Genomic DNA, 24252 nt, shown 5'->3' on the forward strand with positions numbered 1-24252 from the left:
TCATTTTGGAAGGGGGAATAAAAGAACAGTAAATGATGGAGATAAACTGCTGAAAACTGCAAAATAAAGGGATTTGGGGATACTTGTGCACAAAACACAGAACACTAACCAATATATGCAGCAGGTAATCAGGAAGACTAATAGGATATTGACCCTTACTTCAGGGGGCAGGAGTACAGGTGTAGGGACATTTTCACCAGCACCTGCTGATGAGATCACATCTGGAGTACTGTCAGAAGTTTTGGTCCCCTTATTTAGATCTTACTGTCGTGTACTGAGACAAAGGAGTAACAGTGAAAAGTGTACAAAGTCACCATTCTCTGGTGCCATCTTAATATACAAGAGTTAAGATTAAAAACAGAAGAAGAAATAAAAGGAACAGCCAAAAGAAAAGGAAACATCCAGGTCATTGCCATGAGTCCTCACCACCAGAAAAATAAAGCCACAAAATCCAACCCGGTGTTTGCGAACCCAATTTCCAAGTCTCTGCACTCCACCACAGCCAGACCACAGTCACCTCCACCATCAAGATATTATTTTTTGGCAACGCTCAGAGAAGCCTCACTCACTTGATCCCTGGTAGACAGCAAAGGCTAAACAGGTTGGAATTTTACTCACTGCAGTTTAGACAAATGAGAAGTGATCGCATGGAAACATATCAGATTTTTCAGGGTTTTGACAGGATAAATGCTGAGGGTTGCTTCCTCTCATGGTAGAGACTAGGACCAGAGAGCATAGTCTCAGAATGATGAGGCGCCAACTTAAGACAGAGATAAGGAGGAATTTCTTCTCTCTGAGTACTGTGAGCTTTTGGAACTCCTTACCACAGAGAGTGGTGGGGCAGAGTTGTTGTGTATATTTAGGGCTGAGATTGATAGATACTTGATCAGTCAGGGAATCAAGGTTTACGGGGAAAGGGCAGGAAAGTGGGCGTGAAAAATGTCAGATCAGCCACTATCCTACTGAATGCAAAGCTGGCTCGAGGGGCCAAATGGCCTATTTCTCTTCCTATTTCTTATGGTCTAAAGAAGGGACTCTTGCTTCGGCATTAACACCTAAATGTGAAGTTTATTCAATGGAATAATGGTAAAGATTCACTCAATGGTTAGCACTGCTGCCTCACAGCACCAGGGACCTGGGTTCGATTCCAGCCTCGAGCGACTGTCTGTGTGGAGTTTGCACATTCTCCCTATGTCCGTGTGGGTTTCCTGGTGCTCCAGATTCCTCCCACAATCCAAAGATGTGCAGGTCAGGTGAAGTGGCCACGGTAAATTGCCCAGAGTGTTAGGTGCATTAGTCAGAGGGAAATGGGTCTGGGTGGTTTACTTGTTGGGTCGGTGTAGACTTGTTGGGCTGAAGAGCCTATTTCCACACTGTAGGGAATCTAATCTAATCTAATCATATCAAACAAGTGATTTGAAAATGAAGATTTGAAATAAAAAGAGAACAAACAGCAAATTTAAAGACAGAGTGAGACTGCAAAATTGCGATCTCTGTGGAAATAAACAGCAAGTGACATGGGGTTGCTCCATTTGGGTTTACAGCTGTATTTATATCATGGGTTGATAACAGAATGGTGAAGTTTGCCTGACCAGGTTGTCCCATTGTCACAACTGCATACTTTACAAGGTACATAAACCACAAATTACAATCCTATTGTCTCTGAGAAACACATTTTCAAGGCTTAAATCTGCACTCCAGTCACTACTGAATCCTTCCAGTGTGGAAGCAGGCTATTCAGCCCATCAAATCCCCACCAACCTCCGAGACCCAGCCCCCTACCCTGTAACCCTGCATTTGCATGGCCAATCCACCCTAACTTGCACATCTTTGGACCCTGGAAGGAAACTGGAGGACCCAGAGAAAACTCACGCAGACACGGGCAGAACGTGTAAACTCCACACAGACAGTCACCCAATGCTGGAATCGAACCCAGGATCCTGTGAGTCAGCAGTGCTAACCACTGAGCCACCCAACATGGTTTAAACGAAAGTGCATACTTACTTGCATACATTCATCACCATTAGCCTGTGTTTAAAATGATCAAAGTTAAAAATGAAATGTTTTAACTACTCAAAACACTGACTAGATTCCCCTGTAAGTCACACATCTTAGAAATATATCAGCAATCCTTCATGGTTGCTGGGTCAAAATTCTGGAAATCCCTCCTTAACAGCACTGTGGGTGTGGCCTTCTTCTTAATCACTAACTTGGGATCAAAGGTGACTTGGTTGCATTCTGTGGGAAGGGTGTTCAAATAGCTGGTGAGTCCAATGCACAATCTGCAAACTCTGCCATGGTAGGGAATTGGTGTTGGAAGGGTTGGGTAGGTAAATTGTTTGTGTGGGTACCTGGACCTCCATGATTCAAGAAGCAGCACATCATCACCCTTTCAAAGGTAGTTAGGTTGGGCAATCAATGCTGACTTTACTAATCAACATCCCCCAAGTACATTTTCATAATTCAGTAACTAAACACTTAGCTGTTTCTAGCATACCTGAGATGTTTCCTAAATAAGCTGGAATAGTGAGCTTTGAATGGAGTGATAGCTGAAAGTCCATTGGTTCTGATTAGCCCCAGGCAGTCTTACCAAAGTTTATTAGCTTTTCTAATAAATGAGGAGATGTACGAAGGGGGCTCATCTGAGGCACTGCCCCTCAAGTCGATGTGTCAAAGATAATTCTGTTGGCTGCTGGACGTAAACAATTCGGAGACATTTAGGATACTACAGAATAATCTTCACATCTCCCAATGTGCACTCAACCAACTACAGGTGCAGCAAGTGACAACCAACTTGAAAAATTAAAATAAATGTTTTCACTCACTTGGCAAGGCCAGAGCCACTGTAAAACGTGGTACAAAACTGAGATTGACACGATGGGGCCATGTGAATAATTCCCTGAACCACAATTCGGTTCCTTTCTGTTTCTCGATCCAGTGAATAAGTCACATGGCATCAAACATAATGTTCCCATTGGTTAACAGTCACGCTATTAGCAGCAGAGTGATTACTGCAGCACGTGTGTGTGTGTGAGAGAGAGAGAGAGAGAGTGTGTGTGTGTGTGTATGTATATGTGTGTATATATATTATATATACATCTGTGTGTGTGTATATATATATATATATATATATTTTTATATATGTGTGTGCGCGTGCGTGTGTGTGTCTGTGTGTATATTCATGCGTTTGTGCATGCATATAACTGTGGACATTGGAATGTGTTAAATTGTGATGCTACCAATGCTCATGCCTCACATTATAGCTCCCAGTGCTAGACAGATGGTGCCCTCATTGTAGCTATAGAGAGTGGGTTTGAGCACTAGCAACTGAATTCAATAGAATGCTGATTGACTAGGTTCTTAATGAGTGAGTGATCTTCTCCATCACATTACTGCCCAGATCCTGGATTAAAAAGCCAGTACATTAACTTTTCACAACCACGATGATATCAATGTATTAGCCCACAAACAACCAGAGGTGACAGGTTTGCACACTGACCTATGAGACCAGGGTCTGCAACCTGTGGTTCCAGAGCTACGTGCAACTCCATGTTATCTCATGGGTGGCTGCTGACCTTGAGCATTGAATTGGAGATGCAGTGTTGGCCTGGGGTGGGCAAAGTTAAAAATCACACAACACCAGGTTATAATCCAACAGGTTTAATTGGAAGCACTAGCTTTTGGAGTGCTGCTCCTTCATCAGGTGAGTGTGTCACACAACCAGCTTATGAAGGAACAGCGCTCCCAAAGCTAGTGCTTCCAAATAAACTTGTTGGACTATAACCTGGTGTTGTGTGATTTTTAACTTTGAGCACTGAACACATTTTAGAGGAAATTGAGTGCTGATTTCACTTAATTAGCATTATATAGTACTTGTCATAATATATCACTCAGTTAACAGTCTTTTTGTAAAACTTTGAAATATTGTAGAATGGTGTCTCTGTTTTGCTTCTCATTACTCTGGGCACTCAGGTAGCAGCATGTGGCGCTTTAGATATTATGTATTTGACTAAATTCATAAGAAGTCTCTTCTTGTTATTGAAGTTGTTGTAGCCCTTGAGGTGAAAGGTCAATGTGAATGATGAACTTCACATTCAGATATCCTCATCTTAAACACTCTCTCCATGTATGTTTGCTTACTTCATTCGTATGTCTGTCCCTCATTGTTTTAATGTTACACATTATGCATTCCCTCCTTTCTTATTTCGCCAGTAAAAATAACTCATGCGAAACACAACTTGGAATCTCACTCTAAGTCTAAGTGTGTCACATTCATTCCCTGCCATTTATTCCAACGCAATATTTATTTTAAAGGAACACTACTGCTGTGATTGCGAAAGAAAAAGGTTTCTACAGACTTGACCAAGCAGTTTTTGGCACGGTGGCTCAGGGATTAGCACTGTTGCCTCACAGTGCCAGGGAACCAGATTTAATTCCAGCCTCAGGTGCCTGTCTGTGTGGCGTTTGCACGTTCTCCCCGTGTCTGCGTAGGTTTCCTCCGAGTGCTCCAGTTTCCTCCCACAGTCCAAAGACGTGCAGGTCAGGTGAATTGGCCATGCTAAGTGGCCCCATAGTGTTCTAGGTTAGGTGCATTAGTTGGGGTAAATGTAGAGTTATACGGTAGGGGAATGGGTTTGGGTGGGTTACTCTTCAGAAGGTTTGTGTAGACTTGTTGGGTCAAATGGCCTGTTTTCACACTATAGGGATTCTAAGAAATCCTGGCGTTCTTTCCCAAAATGGCATTGTGAGTCGACCTAGACTGAATGAACAACAGCAGAAAGCAGCTCACCTTCACATAGGCAACTAAGGATGGGCAATACGTGCTGACCCGGGCAGTGGTGCCCATGCCTGATGTCTGAGTAAAAATGTCAAATAGACTAGATAACCCTGGAGACCACATCCATTGGGGTGAACTAATGCGAATGAGTCTGATTCATAGGGTGGCATGGTGGCTCAATGGTTAGCACTCTGCCTCACCGTGCCAGGGGACCCGGGTCCGATTCCAGCCTCGGGCACTGTCTGTGTGGAGTTTGAACATTTCCCAGTGTCTCTGTTGGTTTCTTCCCACAGTCTAAAGATGTTCAGGTCAGGTGAATTGACCATGCTAAATAGCCCATAGTGTTAGGTATGTTAGTCAGGAAATAGGTCTGAGAAGATTACTCTTCGGAGGGCAGTGTGGACTTAAAGTCATAGAGATTTACGACACAGAAACAGACCCTTTGGTCCAACTCATCCATGCCGACTAGATGTCCCAAACCAATCTAGTCCCACCTGGCCCATATCCCTCCAAACCTGTCCTATTCATATACCCATCCAAATGCCTTTGAAATGTTGCAATTGTACCAGCCTCAACCACTTCCTCTGGCAGCTCATTCCATACATGTACTACCCTCTGCGTGAAAAAGTTGCCCCTTAGGTCTCTTTTATATCTTTCCCCTCTCACCCTAAACTTATGCTCTCTAGTTCTGGACTCCCCGACCCCAGGGAAAAGACTGTCTATTTATCCTATTCATGCCCCTCATGATTTTGTAAACTTCTATAAGGTCACCCCTCAGCCTCCAACACTCCAGGGAAAACAGCCCTAGCCTATTCAACCTCTCCCTATTGCTCAAATCCTCCAACCCTGGCAACATCCTTGTAAATCTTTTCTGAACCCTTTCAAATTTCACACCATCTTTCTGATAGGAAGGAAACCAGAACTGCACGCAGTATTCCAACAGTGGCCTAACCAATGTCCTGTACAGCCATAACATGACCTCCCAACTCCTGTACTCAGTACTCTGACCAATAAACAAAAGCATGCCAAACGCCTTCTTCACTATCCTACCTAACTGCAACTCACTTGTTGAGCCAAATGGCCTGTTTCCACATCTAATCTCACCTAAGCTGGCATAACATGAAAGATGGCTATATTCACGTGATATAATTGGCAAGACCATCATTAATGCCCATCATTTTTGCGATTGAGAAGATAGCCATGATGAACTGCACTCCCTGTTATGAAGGTATTCCAACAGTGCTGTTTGTGGAAAATTCAAAGCTTTTACTCTGGAGATGGTGAAGGAACTGGGTTCTTTAACAGGCAAATTGACAAATTTTCAAGTCATAATGAAGTGCGATTTGGAAGAGAACTTGGAGGTTGTGGCTCCTATGTATCTGCTGTCCTTTTCTTCATAGATGGAGCAGGTTGAATGATTCTGTCAATGGCGTCTTGGCTTGATGGTGTAGGGGTCACCTTTTTTAATGTTACACATTGCTGCCATGGTACGCTGGAGGAACTGCTTCTATAAAAGTGATGATTGGAGGGTCAGTCAAATTAGTCGCCTTCTTTTGGATTGTATTGTGGTTCTTCAGTTTTGTTGATGCTATACATTTATTTTGGCAAGTGGAACGCATTCCAGCACACTCCTAATTTGTGTTTTAAATATTTATCACCATCTACAAGAGTCAGGAATTTAATCATTCACTTCAAAAAACCTAACTTCTGACTTGGTCTTGCAGACAAACTCGAGGACTTTTCCAGTTAAGTCTATGGTCAATAATGACCCCTTGAATGATTGTGGTGAGGGATCTGGCAATGAAAATGCCATTGAATGTCAAGGGGAGCAGGTTAGACCCACTTCTGTTCTACTGAGTGTGGGTGCATTCTCTAATCTGCAATCCTTTGTCACAAGGTTAATATGAGTCTGGTATGTTTTACCAATGCCTCCGTCTGCTCTGCACAGATGTCACTGAAACCAATGTGAATGTTGAATCATAATTCAGGTGAACAATGCAATACAGTTCAAGACAAATGGAGTCACAGCTAATTAAATAAATCAAGACAGTCTCAACAGAGAGTTAATTCAGTAACATCAGCTCTCACCTCAGTTCAGTACCAAATGAAAACTTCAAAACATTTCCTGACCAGGATGCCACCCGCCTACATACGTGTGCACTTCTTGACAACTTCTCCTGTGTCCATATTTAATGTGGAAACTTCCTATGTAAACTTGTAATTCAATCAATCCTACAGTAATGGTTTTATGGTGTCACCAGTGGCAAGAGGGTGTAATTAGATTGTGATAAGCTTAAATAGGCAGTTCCATTCTGAATGTGGGATGAGGGAATCTACAGTGGAACTATGTACAGACAGCTTGATAATGTTGCCTGACTTATGTCCATTGCATCCTGGTCCATTGCATGTTCAAATCAATTTCTATATGCCTGTCTCATCTCCATCATGTTCTAATGTTAGAAAAGATTCTGCGTTTAACATTTGATTATTCTAATATCGCAGCAAATCTGAAATATTACAGACTAGTCCTCAATGACTTGATGAACTAACTTTGTGAAAACAATTCAGTGCCACAGAAACTCTCAGTTACCCCATCATTTCCTGTGAAGTACCCATTCTGGCAATACACACACTCTGCTTGGCTTACTATTTTAACCATAGGGAGATGATGGCCTAGCGGTATTATTGCAAGACTTTTAATCTAGACCCAAGTAATGTTCTGGGGACCTGGGTTCAAATCTTGGTGGTGGAATTTGAATTCAATAAAAATCTTGAATTAAGAATCTTATGATGACCATAAAACAATGTCAATTGTCAGGAAAAAAAACATCTGGTTCACTAATGTCCTTCAGGGAAGGAGACTGCTGTCCTTAGCCAGATTGGTCTGCGTTGAGAGTATGGTGCTGGAAAAGCGCAGCAGGTCAGGCAGCATCCGAGGAGTAGGAGATAAACCCTTCATCAGGAATGAGGCTTGTGGGCCGGTAGGCTGAGAGATAAATAGGAGGGGGGCAGGTAGCTAAGAATGTGATAGGTAGATGAAAGTGGGGGAGAGGAGGGAGGAATGGATATATGGGAAAGGTAATGGACAGGTCAGGAGGGCGGTGCCGAGTTGGAGGTTTGGGAGTGGAATAATGTGGGATGGGCAAATGAGGAAACTGGTGAAATCCACATGGGACCCTGCAACCACACCGGACCAAAGGCAGAAGATGAGGCGTTCTTCCTCCAGGGGTAGGGTGGTAAGGGTTTGGCGATGAAGGAGGCCTAGGGCCTGCACGTCCTTGGTGGAGTGGAAGGAGAAGGTGAAGTGTTCAGCCACGGGGCAGTGGGATTGGTTGGTGCGTGTGTCCCAGAGATGTTCTCTGAAACAATCTGCAAGTTGGCACCCTGTCTCCCCGATGTAGAGGAGACCATATCGGGTGCAACGGATACAATAGATGACATTGGTGGAGATACAGGTAAATTTCTGTTGGATGTAGAAAGATCCTTTGGGGCCTTGGATGCACCCTCTCCCATTCCATCAAGGACATGCAGGTCCTGGGCCTCCTCCATCGCCAAACCCTTACCATCCTGCACCTGGAGGAAGAACGCTTCATCTTCTGCCTGGTACCCTGCAACCACATGGGATCAATGTGGATTTCACCAGTTTCCTCATTTCCCCTCCCCCCATGTTATCCCACATCCAACCTTCCAACTCGGCACCGCCCTCCTGGCATGTCCATCACCTTTCCCATCTATCCGCTCCACCCTCCTCTCCGACCTATCACCTTCTCCCTCACCTTCATCTGCTTATTGTATTCTCAGCTACCTTCCCCCAAACCCCACCCCCCTCCCATTTATCTCTCCGCCCCTTTGGCTCACAAGCCTCATTCCTGATGAAGGGCTTATGCCCGAAATGTCGATTCGCCTGCTCCTCGGATGCTGCCTAACCTGCTGTGCTTTTCCAGCACCACACTCTCAACTCTGATCTCCAGCATCTGCAGTCCTCACTTTCTCCAGACTGGTCTGCATTTGATTGCAGACCCAAAGATTCTCTAAGAAATGAGGGATAGGCGATAACCTACTGGCCTAGCCAGGGTTGTTCTCGTAAAAAGAAAAAAATAATCCAGCTTCCTCCTCCCCTCTGTCTCCCAGGATAGACCAAGAGGTAGTTTCAGAGACAAACAAAGAAAGCAAGTGGAAATGAATCAAGTCGGAACCAAAGAACACACTGATTTAAAGACTGGTTGGCAAAGAGACAAACTACAAGAGGCACAAGTTATTATGTCTCTGAATAATGTCACGGACCTGAATTAGGAGAACATTTTCATGGTCCTTTTGATTTATGAGGCTTACTCATTAAGCAATGTAGTTTTCAATGCAATTTCATGTCAAAAGCATATACAATGAACTTGAAGTGCTTTAATAAAACATGACATGATTGAAGAAAGAGCTTCTTTTCCCTGCGTAATGCAATTTATATCCCCCCCAGTTATTTTTCCCCTTGTGAGCGTATTTCAGATAAGAGCATGGGGTGATGAGCTTTACAGTACAATAACAAATTTAACCCCTTTTAAAAGCGAGTGAGGGGAATTGACACCAATTATATGAGGAAAAGGATCAAAAGAATCAATGTGGTTGACTCTGAACTGTTCTCTGGACAATTAGGTCTGGGAAATAAATGCTGTCTTAGCCAGCAATGTCTACATCCCAAGAATGAATTTTTAAAAAATCAAGAGGAACAGCAGATAATAAATGAACCTAATTTTTTTTTCAATATAAACTATCTCCCGCTGAAAAAAGCAGTTGCACTGCAGTTGTGCTATTTATAAAACGATCTAGTGAAAAATGCCTACTGAGCAACTTCACCAAGAATACAATCCTCCTGGAATTTAGAGAGGGGGTTAGAATCAAAAGCCAAGGAAATTTGTGAAGAGCATAAGTAGATTCTAAAATGTGTGTTTTTGAAAAGTGGCAAAGCTGCATTTAATGCCCATCTCTCAGTAGCTCCAAGTGTCTGAGGTTTCAACTGTCCAACGATGGAATCACATGTGAAAGGTCCCCCAGGTTAGATCTTAACACCAGTCTAGCTACTCTCACCACCCCTGTATATGAAGGCAGATGAGAAACAAGCTGACTCATTATGGGAGAGACAATGATCTAGTATCACTGGCCTAGGAATCTGGGGACCCTGGCTGATGCTCTGAGAATAGGGGTTGCCCAATTCTACCACAACTACTCATAGACTTTAAATTCAAACTCTGGAATGGAATTTAAACTTTGGAATAGAAAGCTATCATTAGTCTTCACCATGACAACTATCATTAATGATTGTCAAAACTCATGTGGTTCACTGACAGCCTTTAGAGAAGGAAATATCCCATCCCCTACTTGGAGGTTAGACCTACACCTAACTCCAGATCCACAACAATATGACTCTTTACCAAGTTGACATTTCATTCAGAAGCAAAATTAACATGCAGGATGTGAACTCACAATGTCGATCTGAGGCTTTTAAAAAATTCGTTCATGGCATGTGGGCATTACTAGCTCAGCTAGCATTTATTACCCATGCCCCATTGTCCAGGGGGATGTTTGGAGTATTATGCTAGACTATTTTTTGGCTCAGCTCATATCCTAGAGTGCAAAACAGATTGAAGTTAATACATATAAAATTGAGAGTATTGTGAAGTGGGAGCACCAATTTTGCCGAACTTTGCTCATGTTTTGGAGGCTCACGTTCAGTAATTGTACTTTATTTTTATGAAAGACAGGTTCATTTTCAGGAAGTCCCATATGTTACAAAGAAGAAAAAAAAAAATCACAGCTATTTTCATGCTTCAGCTACTGATTGGCTAAACATTTTGGACAGGAACACACCTGCCTCCATAACCAGTCTTGTGATCAGTTATCCAAATACAACCGGGTTCCATTTGCAGCACTACTTGCTTCAGCACCCTGGATTAAGGGAACAAGGAACAGCAAGTCTCTCCTCAGACTTGAGGATAAATGTGGAACAGAGGCAGAGTTAATGTTTCGAGTCCAGTGACTCTTCATTGGAGCTGATGAAGTTCTAACGAAGATTCAGCAGACTCTAAGCGTCAATTCTGCTTTCTTTCCACACGCGCTGCCAGACCTGCTGAGTCTCTCCAGCAATTTCTGTTTTTGTTTCGGATCGCCAGCGTTCACGGTTCTTTGTTCTATATTCACGAAGAATGATGCTCTGCCTATAGCAGACTGACCTGTTATACCAGAGAGTGTGGTGCTGGAAAAGCACAGCAGGTCAGGCATCATCCGAGGAGCAGGAAAATCGACGTTTCGGGCAAAAGCCCTTCATCAGGAATGATGAAGGGCTTTTGCCCGAAACTTCGATTTTCCTGCTCCTCGGATGCTGCCTGACCTGCTGTGCTTTTCCAGAATGACACTCTCGACTCTAATCTCCATCAGTCCTCACTTTTGATCCGCTACACTCACCATTACTGATAGTTCTCTGAACCCTCAACATATGATGTGAGTTTGGGTAACAGCTGATGTGGTATTTTCCACATAAAGGGGAAGGGCAGTTACTTGGCTTGAACATGGCCCATAGACACTAGGAACTGGGTGTTGTGAAGATGCATCATGAGATAGGAGGACCTTCGTAAGGACAACTAGGAAGTTGTTGCCATTAACTTTGGGAAATTAAGCAGACTCTTCGAAGAGAAGCAGATCTTTGGTTCAAGAAATGTGCCTGCTGATAACCGAGGTCATGCACAAAATTTCCCCATCACCTACTTAAAGTGGGTTGCCCATCCCAAAGGCAAAGTCCACAAAACATTGACCTTAGATGGGACTGAGCTCAATGTTTTGAAACAGCACACAACACAACTAACTCCAGGGCAATACATGGAGCAGGTGGAGATCAGACGTCCATGTTATTTGTACTGCATCAGTGCAGTCTGTTCGTCTGCCTTAAAATAGGAAATGACTGCAGTTGCCACTCTGAATCTCAGTTCAACTTGAAACACATAATTATTAGAATGCCTCTGCCTCCTCCATCAGCAAGAAGCACTGAAAACATCAGCGCTAGCAGGAGCAGACCTCCAGCTTCAAAGCCTGAACTCTCAAGATGGCACTGATTACTAGTCGCCCAGACCCACAAACAAGCAGGTACGCAAGGTTGGCTTTGCGGCAACTGATTCACCACCACTGGAGGGAAAATCAAGTACCTGCTAGTCTGATGGGGAGACTGCAAAATGACTGGAGCATTTCCAGTCCTGAAAGGAAAGGGACTTCATTTACGTAGCAGTTTTCACTTTTGATATTTCAGCACCTCGCAGTCAACTCATTTCGCTGCTGAAGTATCATCACTGTTAAGTACGTAAACAATCTTCACACAGCAAAGCAACAAATAAATGCAGAATAGCTTAATTAGTTTTGGCAATATTAGTTGAGAAATGAAAGTGTGTCAGGACTGGGAGAACTCCTTAGTGTTCTAATTAATGGTGCCATGGGACTTTACTGGTGAAGGCCAAACAATGGTACTATTCCCTCAGCGCTGTACTCAAATGTCAATCAAGACTATGTGCTCAAATTCTTGGAGTGGGTTTGAACCCACAACGTGCCAACTCGGGCTGCCAAAGAGCTAACCACTGTGCTAGGAGTGACATCTTGCTTTTATTTGATTTTTGAGAATCAAAGTGAAATTAAATTTTCAATAAGCTGAAGTCTCTGCAAAGCTGCTTCAACAATTAATTCCTCATGTCCAGTTCCTTAACCTCTATCCTAGTTGACAGAGACACTCCACTCTCTCCACTGCCAATTCCCAGAGACCAAAAGCTGTTATTTCACACGAATTGCCTACATATGCGCAGATTGGCACACAGATGGCATGCAGTATGTGCAAATTTGAAAGGGATCCGGCTAAGAATCAGATTACAGAAGCTTTGTGAAATCGGGTTGAAACCTTGGATGGATTTCCCAGGTGAACAACTGGATTTATTTTTAAAATACAATGAAAATCCAGAAGTTGCTGAATTAGCGAGGTGACCCCCATCCAGAGTTGGATGGAAATATTTAAACAAATTCTCCCATTAGTTAGGAAGGAAAGCATCTTGCATCCAGCATATCAAAGCTTCCCAAATTGTGATGCCTGAAGACAGAGAACAACAATTCACTGGATAAGGTTTGCTTAATTGCTATGGAGATTTCCATAGCAACAGGGTAGTGAGTGATCTGTACAATGGATTAGATGCTGTAAATTTAACATTAGTTGGGGACTGAACATGTAAACATAGCAATTACATTCAGGCATCAGAGTAACTAATGCGTACCTTACACATAATCAAGAGACCGTAGAGAAAGTCCCTGTGTTAGTTACAATTGCAAAACAATAACCATTGTAGGGAGAAGGAGTGAATGGAATAGTGCAAGGGGTTAAAGGAGTAGTGTACAGGTAGAGCAGGGATAGTTTACTGAGTGGAGCAGCCCAGAGCTCATATACTGCAATTTACATCAGTAATTTGGATTCCACGACCCAATAGAATAGGTGAAATCTCAGTGTGATGCCATACTAGGAATGGACTGGAATCCAAATGAGGCAGCCGACGAACTTGAGCAAGTAAGACAACTGAGTAGAATGGCAGATGGAGTTTAATGCTGACTAATGTGACATAATATTACAGGCAATGAACAGTGGGTAATATGGCTCTATTGTAAATGGTGCTGTGTAATGAGGAAGGGCAGGAGAATACAGCAGGTATCAAATCCACCCCTCTGTCTAAGATGCATGAACCATCTAGTTGCCAACTCACACAAGCGAGAAATGGATCTGTCACTCGAGACAGTTCAACTAAACGAGACCCAGCCCCAGGCTCAGTTCTGAACGGCAAATCAAAAGTGACACCAAAATTGATGACAAGTTGAAGGACATGGAATGGCAAACCTGCAGATACAGACAAATCCGACATCCCGTGGCAAATACACCTTTGGACAATGATCAGGATGAGTTGTAATCAGTTTTGGGGAAAATTCGATAGAGAGTTTTCAGATTATTAAACTGCAGCACACACATACTGGAGATGTACTGCTGGAAAACAAAAATAGAATCTGATGAAGTTGCGTCAGATTTGGTTGAAATTCAATAAAGCCATTAGCACTGACAAATGTGGCTTTTCACTGTGCAGATGTCTAGGTTTCAAGCCCGTTAAAGATTAATAAGTAGTTTAGTGATCAAGGATAGTGTATTAATGATGCATAATTTTTCCCCGTCATGTCATACGTCATCGAGCATCTGAACAAAGAGATGGATCACACAGCCTTGGGGAAGCAAATCATTCTGAAATATAACACAGATCAGGGCTCCAACCTCTGTCCATTCTGGAACAGGCAAAAAGAAATTGGATTTATGCAGCTGCTCAGGACGTCTTTCCAAAAAGGTCCACGGAGATTCACTAACCATTTCAAAATGTTAATGCTCAGGCATGATGGCTCAGTGGTTAACACTGCTGCCTCCCGGCGCCAGAGACCCAGGTTTGATTCCAATTTTGGGTGACTGTGTGGAGTTTTCTCGTCTGCGTGGAATTCCTCTGGGTGCTCCGGTTTCCTCCCACAGTCCAAAGGCACGCAGGTTAGATGGATTGGCCATGCTAAGTGCAGGGTAATGTGGGTCTGGGTGGGATGCTCTTTGAAGGATCAGTGCAGACTCAATGGGCTGAACAGCCTCTTTTCTATGATAGACCTTACCCAATATATGTTCAAGTATTAGGTTGGGAAATGGGCCTGCAACTTTCGGACTCAAATCTGCTTTTCTACCAGATTCAGGTCACACCAGTGCCATCTGGCAGAAACTGGGTCTTCCCAGTTTTTAGTCATGGCGAGTCCAACTGAATTATATTAAGGCTGTGCAAGATCAGAACAAAACCTCACAAACATAACACTACCGACGTATGTAAACTGGACTCCATGTCAGAAAAGAAGAACGACATTCCTGATGAAGAGCTCATGCTCGAAACGTTGACTTTCCTGCTCCTCGGATACTGCCTGAACAGCCACGCTTTTCCAGAACCACACTTTTTGACTCCATGTCAGAAAAGCAGAGCAGTGAAAGAGAAAATTAGGTTAAAGAAATGGGCTTTGAGGAGAAAGAGGAGAGATTGAGAGTGGGTGCCAATAGCAGATTCGAGAGTGTGGTGCTGGAAAAGCACAGCAGGTCAGGCAGCATCCAAGGAGCAGGAGAATCAACATTTTGGGCAAAAGCCCTTCATCAGGAATGCCAATGGCAGTGTAAAGATGTGAAGAAATGTGAACTGAGCTTGTTCTAGGCAGATTCTATGGCTGGGGTTTTGATGCATAGGCTGTGTGAGGATTCCCCCAGTGCGGCCAGAAAAATTGGGAAGGCTCAGCCTTTCTAATTAATTTGCGTTGCACTGTAGAGATAGCAGTGAAAGGTGAGCTCAAGGGACCCAGTCAGTTGGTTGGAGATAGTCAGAGCAGAAGGTTGCTACCTTAACTGTCATTCTGGTGTTTGAATGTGAGGGAATGAGGCTCCAAGCAGCAGAGGTGCTGTTGTTAGATGGTTCCAGGCACTCAGGGCTCAGGAGATGCCCTGAGGTGATAGAAGCTGGCCCTGCATCCAAAAAAAATAATTCCGTCCAGCTAAAGTGCTGTTGCTGGTAATGTAGAGCCTGGGGTTTATCTGAGAGTTTTCATATAAAAAACCCAATTCACAGGATGAAGACATTGCTGGCTATACCAGCATTTATTGCCAGAGGACAGTTAAGAGTCAACCGCATTGTTGTGGGTAAAATGTAGGATGGACCAGGTAAGGATGACAGATTACCTTCCCTATGGAAGGCATAGGTTTTTCTGACAATCAATTCATGGTCATCATTAGATTTTGATTTATTTTTATTGAATTCAAATTCCACTATCTGCAGTATGAACCAAAGTCCACAGAGCATCCCTAGGTCCCTGGATTAATAGTGTAGTGATAATACCACTGGTATCTGCTAGAGGCAACAGAGGAGGATTGGAGATCTGAGAAATTCAAAGGCAGTGGCAGCTAGGTGAAGCTAACTCTCTGGTACTGTGCTGATTATTAGACACTTGCAAATAGTCTCAGAAATCCCAGGGAACCTGGTCTCAGAGGAAGAGATTGGATTACTGTGACATAAGCAGTTGTTGAGACAACATGATTTGGAATGGCTTTTGAAGAAATTCTGAGGCTAGACCATCAAAAGTGAAGATTCGATATTTCTCATGAAGGTGAGAAATTTTGATGAGATTTGGTAACCTGCAGTGTCACCTACTCGAGGTGAGTTGCTGAGAAATCGGTGGGATCTGTCTTACCCAAATCAGCCATGTGACATGCACTGAAGCACGTGCGACCAATATTTATCTGTTAACACATATTTACCTCATGTTAGTTCTGGATGTTAGAGCACAAATTGTACGGTCGATTTTTTAACTTTTCTAACTGGCAAAGTTTATTTTGTTGTTCAAAACCATGGACTCTTGAGATTTTATTTTCTAAGTAAGTACCTGGAATTTCAAGACTTTGTCTACTTGTACCTAAACAGTTACTGGTCCCTAACCAGATTGTAACATGAATTTGGCACTTTTTCCTGGAATCGCAAGAAAAAAAGATAGAAGATGACACAGTGATAATGTCACTGGGCCAGCAATACAGGGCCACAGTGTAATGGTCTAGGGACAGAGGTTCAAATGTCACCAGGTATGATTTAGTTAATTAAATTTATTAATTAAAATCTGGAGTTGAAGGCTAGTCTCGATAATGGTGCCTGGAAAACTGATCAACTGTTGCAAAAAATCTTTCTGGTTTACTAATGCCCTTCAGAAAAGGAAATCAGCATTGGTCTGCATGTGACTCCAGACCTGCAGCAATGTGTTTGACTCTTAATTCTGCCCTGAAACAGCCCAGCAAGCCATGCACTTCAATGGTGATTATGGATGGACAATAATTGTTGGCCTTTTTAAGTCATGTTTATTTTCCATGAATTTTTTTTTAAAAATAGAGGAACCAGGAAAGGAATTGTAAGTGAAACTTGGTTTTGGTTAATTCATGTGCAGCAGAGCTGGGGGTTTCAGAGGGTGAAAGATGGACAGAATCAAACCTGGCAGCATGCAGTATGCAGTTATGCAGGTCGCAAAAGGCATGTGGAGAATTTGAATTGCAAAGTAAAAGGAAGAGATGGGTAACTTTGAAGTGGAAGAAATTTACCTTGGTGACCAATAGGATAAAACAGTTCCAGTCTAGTATGATGGGTTCCTCAGTTCTGACGAAGAGTCATATTGGACTCAAAACAGGGAACAGCAGGTTTGTCCTCAGACTCAAGGATAAGTCTGTTTCTCTCTCCACAGATGCTGCCACACCTGAAATTCTCCAGCGTTCCCTGCATTTGATTCAGACTTCCAGCATCCACTGTATTCGTGGGAAACAGCTGTAGTTTGCAACTTCCTCCAGTACACCAGAAACTCATGAAATCAGTGCGTGATTAGCACAAGCTGAGCACAGTGCTGAGGGTATTGGCTACAGCTTGTCCTTTTGATGTTACATTCACTGAGGTTCCATCCATAAAGCCAAAAATGGTTTTCACAGCCCCAGCACAATCACTGCTCCATTGCTACCAACTCCATCCCTGGCAACCGTTTGGAGGCTGACACGTTTTATTTTTTAGTGCTCGTAGCCTTGGGTGTCATATTTGATTCTGATATGAATCTCTAATCCCACATCCACACCATCCTCATGACTGTCTGTTCACACCTCCCTAACATCAATGGACTTTGGATGTAGGTTTGCTCACTGAGCTGGAAGATTCATTTTCATCACTGGACTTTCTCCCCATCTTCAATAAGCTGCTACTGAACTTCTCGATGATGCTTTTGTTAATGCTAGATTCAACCAGTCTAATATATTCCTGACTGGTTTCCGATATTGTACCATTGGTAAACATCAAGTCAACAGAGTTCTCTTAATGTCTTGGTGAACATACACTCTTAAATTGACAGCACTAATAAATCAAATAGCACTTATTAAAAAAAAGGGCTCAGTCCACATAATTCGACTGTGGATGCTGTCTTCATACACCGAAGATTGTGAGGAAGCTTGATGCTGAGATAATGTTTTCCCTTGTGGAGCACAGTTTCAGAGTAAACCCATTTAAGACTGGGTTGAGGAACTTGTGGAATTCTTCTCTCTGAACTTGTGGAATTCTTTTCCACAGACAACAGTGGAGACTGGGTCATTGATTTTAATCAAGATTGAGTTGGAGAGATTTTTGATGAGCAAGAGGGTCAAGGTTTATTGAAGGGGCAGTGAGAAAAGTGGGATGGAGGCCACAACCAGACTAACAATCGGACAGAATAGGCCTAGGGGCTGAATGGCCTACTACTTCCATTTCATGTGTTCCTATAACACCCCAGGAGTTCTCAATTGGCCAGGATGCACTTTTTTAATGTGCTGAAAATATGAAAGGAGATACATAAGTGCAGTCCTCCTGAGAGCTGTACTCACAGGATAGTGAATGACCTTGTTTAGCCCGGGAGTGATGGGACTGCAGCAGAGTCAGTAAAAAAGGACAGAGACGCAGATGTGATGGGGCTGATATCCCTGATATTGTGCTGCAGCAGGACCTCAAATGGAAGAAACGTCAGACAGCAGTCAAAGATTGTACAACAATAAGAGAAATAGGCAATTCAGCCCATCTATTCTGCTCCACTATTCAATGAGATCGTGGCTGATCTGTTAATCCTCAACTCTGCCTTTCTGCCTTTCACCCTTGATTCCCTGTCTATATCAACACAGAATTTATTTAACAAACCAGCCTCTACGGCCCTCTGTGGTAAAGAATTACACAGATCCACTACCCTATGAAAGACAAAATTCCTCATCTCAGTCTTAAATGTATCAACCTTTACTCTGAGTTTTTGCCCTCTGGTCCTAGATTCGCCCATAAGGGGAAAACAAACTTTCCACATCCACCTTGTCAAATCCACTAAGAATCTTATATGTTTCAATAAGGTCACCTCTCATTCTTCCAACGAGTACAAATGCAATCTACATAACCCCTCCTCATCAGACAGATCCTCCATACCTAGTGAACCTTCTCTGGATTGCCTCCAATGCCAGTACATCTTTCCTTAGATACAGGGACCAGACTGTTCACAGTGCCTTGTATAGCTTTAGCAAGGCCTCCCTATTTCCCTGGACAGAATTGATCCCATTGGTGTACATGTGAAAACTAACAATAACACTTGTGATGTCCCTGGAAGAGAAGCACAATTGAATTTAATGTAATCTAATAGCTCAAAGTCATTCAGAGGAATGTTTTGAGACAATCAATCAATGACCCTGAATCACATGTCACGTTAGGGAAGACAACGAAAAGCTTATTCGAAGAGATAAGCTTTAAAGTAGAAAGTGAGGTAAAGATGAGACAGGTTTAGAGAATGAATTCAATATGTTATATCTCAAGCAACTGATGGTACAGCCACCACTGGTGAGGTGGTTAACACTGCTGCCTCTCAGCGCCAGGGACCCAGATTCAACTCCAGCCTTGGGCGACTGTCTGCGTCTGTGTGGGTTTCCTCTGGCTGCTCCAGTTTCCTCTCGCAGCCCAAAGATGTGCAGGTCAGGTGGACTGGCAATGGGAAATTGTCCGTAGTGTCCAGGGGTGGGCAGGCTGGGTGGGTTAGCCATGGGAAATTCAGGGTTACAGGGATAGGTACGGGGCCTGGGTTTTGGGTGGGATGCTATCTGGAGGGTCAGTGCAGACTCAGAGGGCCAAATGGCCTTTTTCCCCCACTGTAGGGATTTCATGATTCTATGCATGATGGACATCAGGGATGATCAACAACACAGTATTGGAGGAGTGCAGATGTCTCATTCAGAGAGATGGGAAGATGACGAAGATTACAGACATAGGAGCAAGACCATGTAGAGATTTGAACTGAAGAATGAGAATTTTCAAAACAAGGAGTTGCTTAATAAGGTCCTAGTTTGGATGGGCAGGTACACAAGTGAACAGGGTCTTGGTGTGAGCTAGGTCATGGGCTATAGAGTTCAGACTATGAGGTTTATGAAGAGTAGAGTGTGGGAGGCCAGCCAGCCAGGAATGCACTGGATTACTCAAGACTAGAACTAACACTGACAGCATGGAGGAATTTGGCAGCAGTTTAGCTGAGGTGTGGCCAAGTCAGATGATGTTGTGGACATGAGAATAGGCAGGATTAGTGATGTTGCAGATGTGGGGTCAGAAGCTCACTTTGGAGTCAAACATGACACCAAGTATATTAACAGTTTCTTCAGACAGGGATAGTTGTCAGGAAGAAGGATAGAGTTGGCTGCAAAGAAGCAGAGTCCGTCGTGAGGAGTGAAAACAATGGCTTTAGTCTCAGGAATATTTAATTGGAAGCCATTTCTGCTCACGTAGTGCAAGAAATGAGATGGGCAGTCAGATAATTTAGAGATAGTAGCAAAATTTTGTTTCATTAATATGCATTTGGAAGTGTTTGCAGTTTGGAGGATTCTGCTGTGGGACAGTATGTATGAAGTCAAGGAGCATATGAGGAATAGATCCTTGGAGATCACCAGCCTATGGGAATGGGGAGAAAAGCCAACACAACCAATTCTCGGATTATGATAGGACAGATAAGAATGGAACCAGTACAGAGTCATTGGAGGAGGATGGTCCAATACACCGTGTCAAAGGCTGTAGACAGGTCAAGAAGAGGAACAATTTGACACAGACATACAGATTAGATTCCGTATAGTACGGCCCTTCGTCCCAACAAGTCCACATCGACCCTCCAAAGAGTAACCCACCCAGACCCATTCTCCGACTCTATATTTCCCTCTGATTGATGCACCTAACACTATGGGCAATTTAACATGGCCCATTCACCTGACCTGCAGATCTTTGGACTGTGGGAGGAAACCGGAGCAAATCCACACAGACACAAGGAGAATGTGCAAACTCCACACGAACAGTTGCCTGAGGAGGGAACCAAACCCAGGTCTCTGATGCTGTGAGGCAGCAGTGCTAACCACTGAGCCACCATGCCACCACATATTATGCACAGATGTAATTTAAGACTTTCACAAGAGAACAATATCATGGGCAAAAAGCTGATTACAGGAGCTCAAACATGGAGCTCTGGAAAATATGGGCATGGATTGGAAGGTGACAACAGCTTTAAGAATTTCGAAGAGGAAAGTGTTTATTATTCACTGCCAGGTCTGGCTAGACCACATAAAGTACTGTCACAGGTCCTGGTCGTATTTACCAAAGCTATTCACGATTTGAGGATTATCTCCAAAGTCAAAGATGAAACCATATCTTTGCTTTGCTTTTTCTCAACTGAAAATAGTCTTTTTAATCCTCCTACAAATGGAGCTTTAGTTTGAAAGTATAGTGGGATCAATGTCTGATTGTTTTTGTGTTGATTTAGGAGGGATAGTGACATCAGATTTGAAGGACGGGTGACTTACCAGAGGAGAGGAAACTATTAATAATATTAACAAACATGGGAGCCAAGAACCAAGGTTGAGTGGTCTGTAATTTGATGGGAATGAGGTTGCAAGCAGGAGGTGGGACTCATGAATAACAAGTGCTTGGAGACAGCAGGAAAGGAAAAAGAGAAGAGAAATCAAACAGCAATTCAAGTCAATTCAAGGGATAGAGAAGGGGAGAGCCTTAGAGGAGATTGGCCCATTGAGCTCACAGGAACATGACAGGATAGCTGAGTGGAAATCCAGGGATTCCTTGCACTTATTATTGATGGTAAGTATAGGAGAGCCAGGAGAAGGATTAGGAAGACTTCACTTGATAAAAAAGATGTTTTGTTACATCTTTGGCTTCCAGGATAATCATGGAATAATGAATAGCTTTGACAGAAGACAGCAGGATAACATAATCATAGAATCCCTACAGTGTGGAAGCAGGCCATTCGGTCCATTGAGTCCACACTGACCTTCCAAAGAGCATCCCACCCAGAAACCTCCCTCACCACCCTTAATCCTATATCCCTGTAAGCCTGTGTTTCATATGGCTAACACACCTAGCCTGCACATCCCTGGACACTATCGGCAGTTTAGCATTACCAGTCCACCTAACCTGCACATCATTGGCTTTGACTGCACTTTATGTGGTCCAGCCAGATGTGGCAGTGACTAGTTAATTGTTTGCCTTATCTGTCATGTCTGTGCTCTTGGATTTAACAAAGTGGAGATCGGAGCCATCTTAAGTGAACAGCCATGGTAGGAAAGAGAGTGACAGTACTGGTTTTAATGGAAACTAGAACATCAAAAGCAATAAGTAAATGAGTAAAGGTCACACTGTACAAAGATAACGTAAAACCAGCTTCAGAACTGATAGTTTGCCTTGGTTGATGGCACTAACACAAAAATCCAAGGTCCAGTGAAGATTTCCAGTCTAAGGTATGAGGCTGACAAGCTAACATCCAAAAAATAAATTCTCCAAATGGCAACACCTTGGAACTTCCAAGAATGGGGAAGAGTAAAGTTAAATTGAAATGGCGAGACAGTAGGTCATGTAAAGGTTTCAAACATTCATCCCTTTCAAGGCTAGTTACAAACTCTGCCAGCGTACTGAGAGGGTCTGAATAAAATCCGCTGGGCTCAAGTGATACCAATTTCAGCACTTTCATACAGGCTACTTAACATTCATTTTCAGAGAAGTCTTTTCAAACTCAGAGAAAGGACTGGTGCAGCAAGCTGTGCTCTGTAACATCAGGATGTCAGTACACCATCAGGTTCACGTATGATTGTGCTGCTTGGTTTACTCTTCCGCTGATGATCAATGCAACAGCCAGCATGAACTAAAAAATGCTTAATTCTTCAGCACAAGCCAAAATAAAGGCCATGGTGTTAGTCAGTGCTCTGCAAAATATTCTTCTCATTGCAAGCTAATGACAAATACTCACGTTGAATAACTACAGATCCAGCATTAACACTGATCAGCATACTAATCAAGACTGACCTCCCAAATTCCTCCACTAAGAAACTGGATTGGTTCCATGGACACATAAGAGACTAATGGCAGAAGTAAAATATCATTTTAAAACCATCTAAAAAGGGTGGGGGGCTGGGGAGAATGAACAGCTCTGAAGAGATGCATTTGCAGAAAATAATGTCTTTGGTACTTACATCGCCCATTCCAGTTTCTCATTTTTGATTGAATTGTACAATGCCTGCAACATAAAAAGAAGCTAAAAGTCATTCAATTCTGTTTGTTGTTTCAGCAGCAATCAATTATTGCACTGTGCCGAACACACTCAAATTTAATCATGGCAACGACAAGCTTAAACAGATCATATTAATATACTCAGCATGAAATGTTCTCTTTAAGGCTCTTCTATTTGTTGTAGGTGTAAGTGATAATGTATAGCTACCCACTTTTATTGAAACACAAACTAATAGATTCTCTCTGTTCAGTTCTAATATTTCTCAAAGAATCAAAATGTCTTTTAAAAAATTACAAGTAGTTACACGTTGCCAGAAAACACCACAAATGTAAGCAAAAATCTTACATTTCCCCAAGTCCACTTTACTTTCTGGTTACAGCTAATTAGGAAATGAAACAACTGGAAAAGTACATTTTGAGAGATAGGTTTAATATGCTGCCATTGTAGTTGTTGTTCTCTGAGATAAGGTGTATTGTATTTGACTAAGAGGACTTAGGACTTCCGAAAATATTTCTGGAAGTTGATACGCCGGTTCATACTGGGATAGGCTGGCGCATTTTGCGAACTTCAACTGAATCATTATCAATTGACTCATAAAATGCCCAAAGCATGACAAGTTACTTTGGGTAATCTGAGTAGAAGTTCATCTTACAAAGCGAAAACAATTTGAAACACAACTTTGAAAAGGAATTACATTCCAGCAAAAAGCAAAGTGCAAAAGGAGGGAAGCAAACAAATCTTTGGCTTTAAACATAATTTATAAATAAAAACTTTACTCCTAAAAATTCTGTTCTTAATCTGTAACCTTAAATAATCTGCTATAACTCAACACGCTTTATGTCATCCTCCCTTGAAAGTGTCTAACTCAGTAAGCAATCTTTCAGAACTAATATACTTTGGACAAATGTTACCCATAATGCCAAAACACCAACAAGATGAAATGTCAGGAGATTTATTTTTTGCAGATTTTTTTTTCCTGATTAAAGGTGAATTCAAACATTCCTGGATAGAAACCCAGTGAAGAGGATTTGAAACAGGAACGCAGCTGAAAACAATAGAAGAAAAATCCTGTTGCTTATCAACTGCCAATTTCCTTTTTTTTCAATATTCACAGAAATCGTACGCTGTTGTACAGATAACACATTACGTCGTTGAGGCTTTGGAATTCACTGCTGGAGATGCAAAGGCAAGTTATAAAATAATCAATAATTAAATCATCAGCATATGAAACAGATTTAAAGAAACAGACCATAGCACAAGCCATTCCTCGACAGAACTGCTTACAAAAGGATAGC

At 42.6% G+C, this 24252-nt stretch overlaps 1 protein-coding gene across 4 annotated transcripts in view; it reads right to left on the minus strand.

The window, feature by feature from the left end:
* The window catches only part of psd3l (pleckstrin and Sec7 domain containing 3, like), a 441070-nt gene that overhangs the window by 59544 nt on the left and 357274 nt on the right, over window positions 1-24252 (minus strand). For all 4 annotated transcript variants that reach the window (XM_043674302.2, XM_043674303.2, XM_087979987.1 and 1 more), the window contains one exon: window positions 22920-22963. In XM_043674302.2, coding sequence (XP_043530237.1) covers window positions 22920-22963 — 44 coding nt within the window. The remainder of the gene's footprint in view (window positions 1-22919; window positions 22964-24252) is intronic.

The sequence above is a fragment of the Chiloscyllium plagiosum genome, unplaced genomic scaffold (genome assembly GCF_037043375.1).
Source record: "Chiloscyllium plagiosum isolate Xiang-an unplaced genomic scaffold, Cpla_swu_hap1 HiC_scaffold_36, whole genome shotgun sequence".
Lineage (NCBI taxonomy): Eukaryota > Metazoa > Chordata > Chondrichthyes > Orectolobiformes > Hemiscylliidae > Chiloscyllium > Chiloscyllium plagiosum.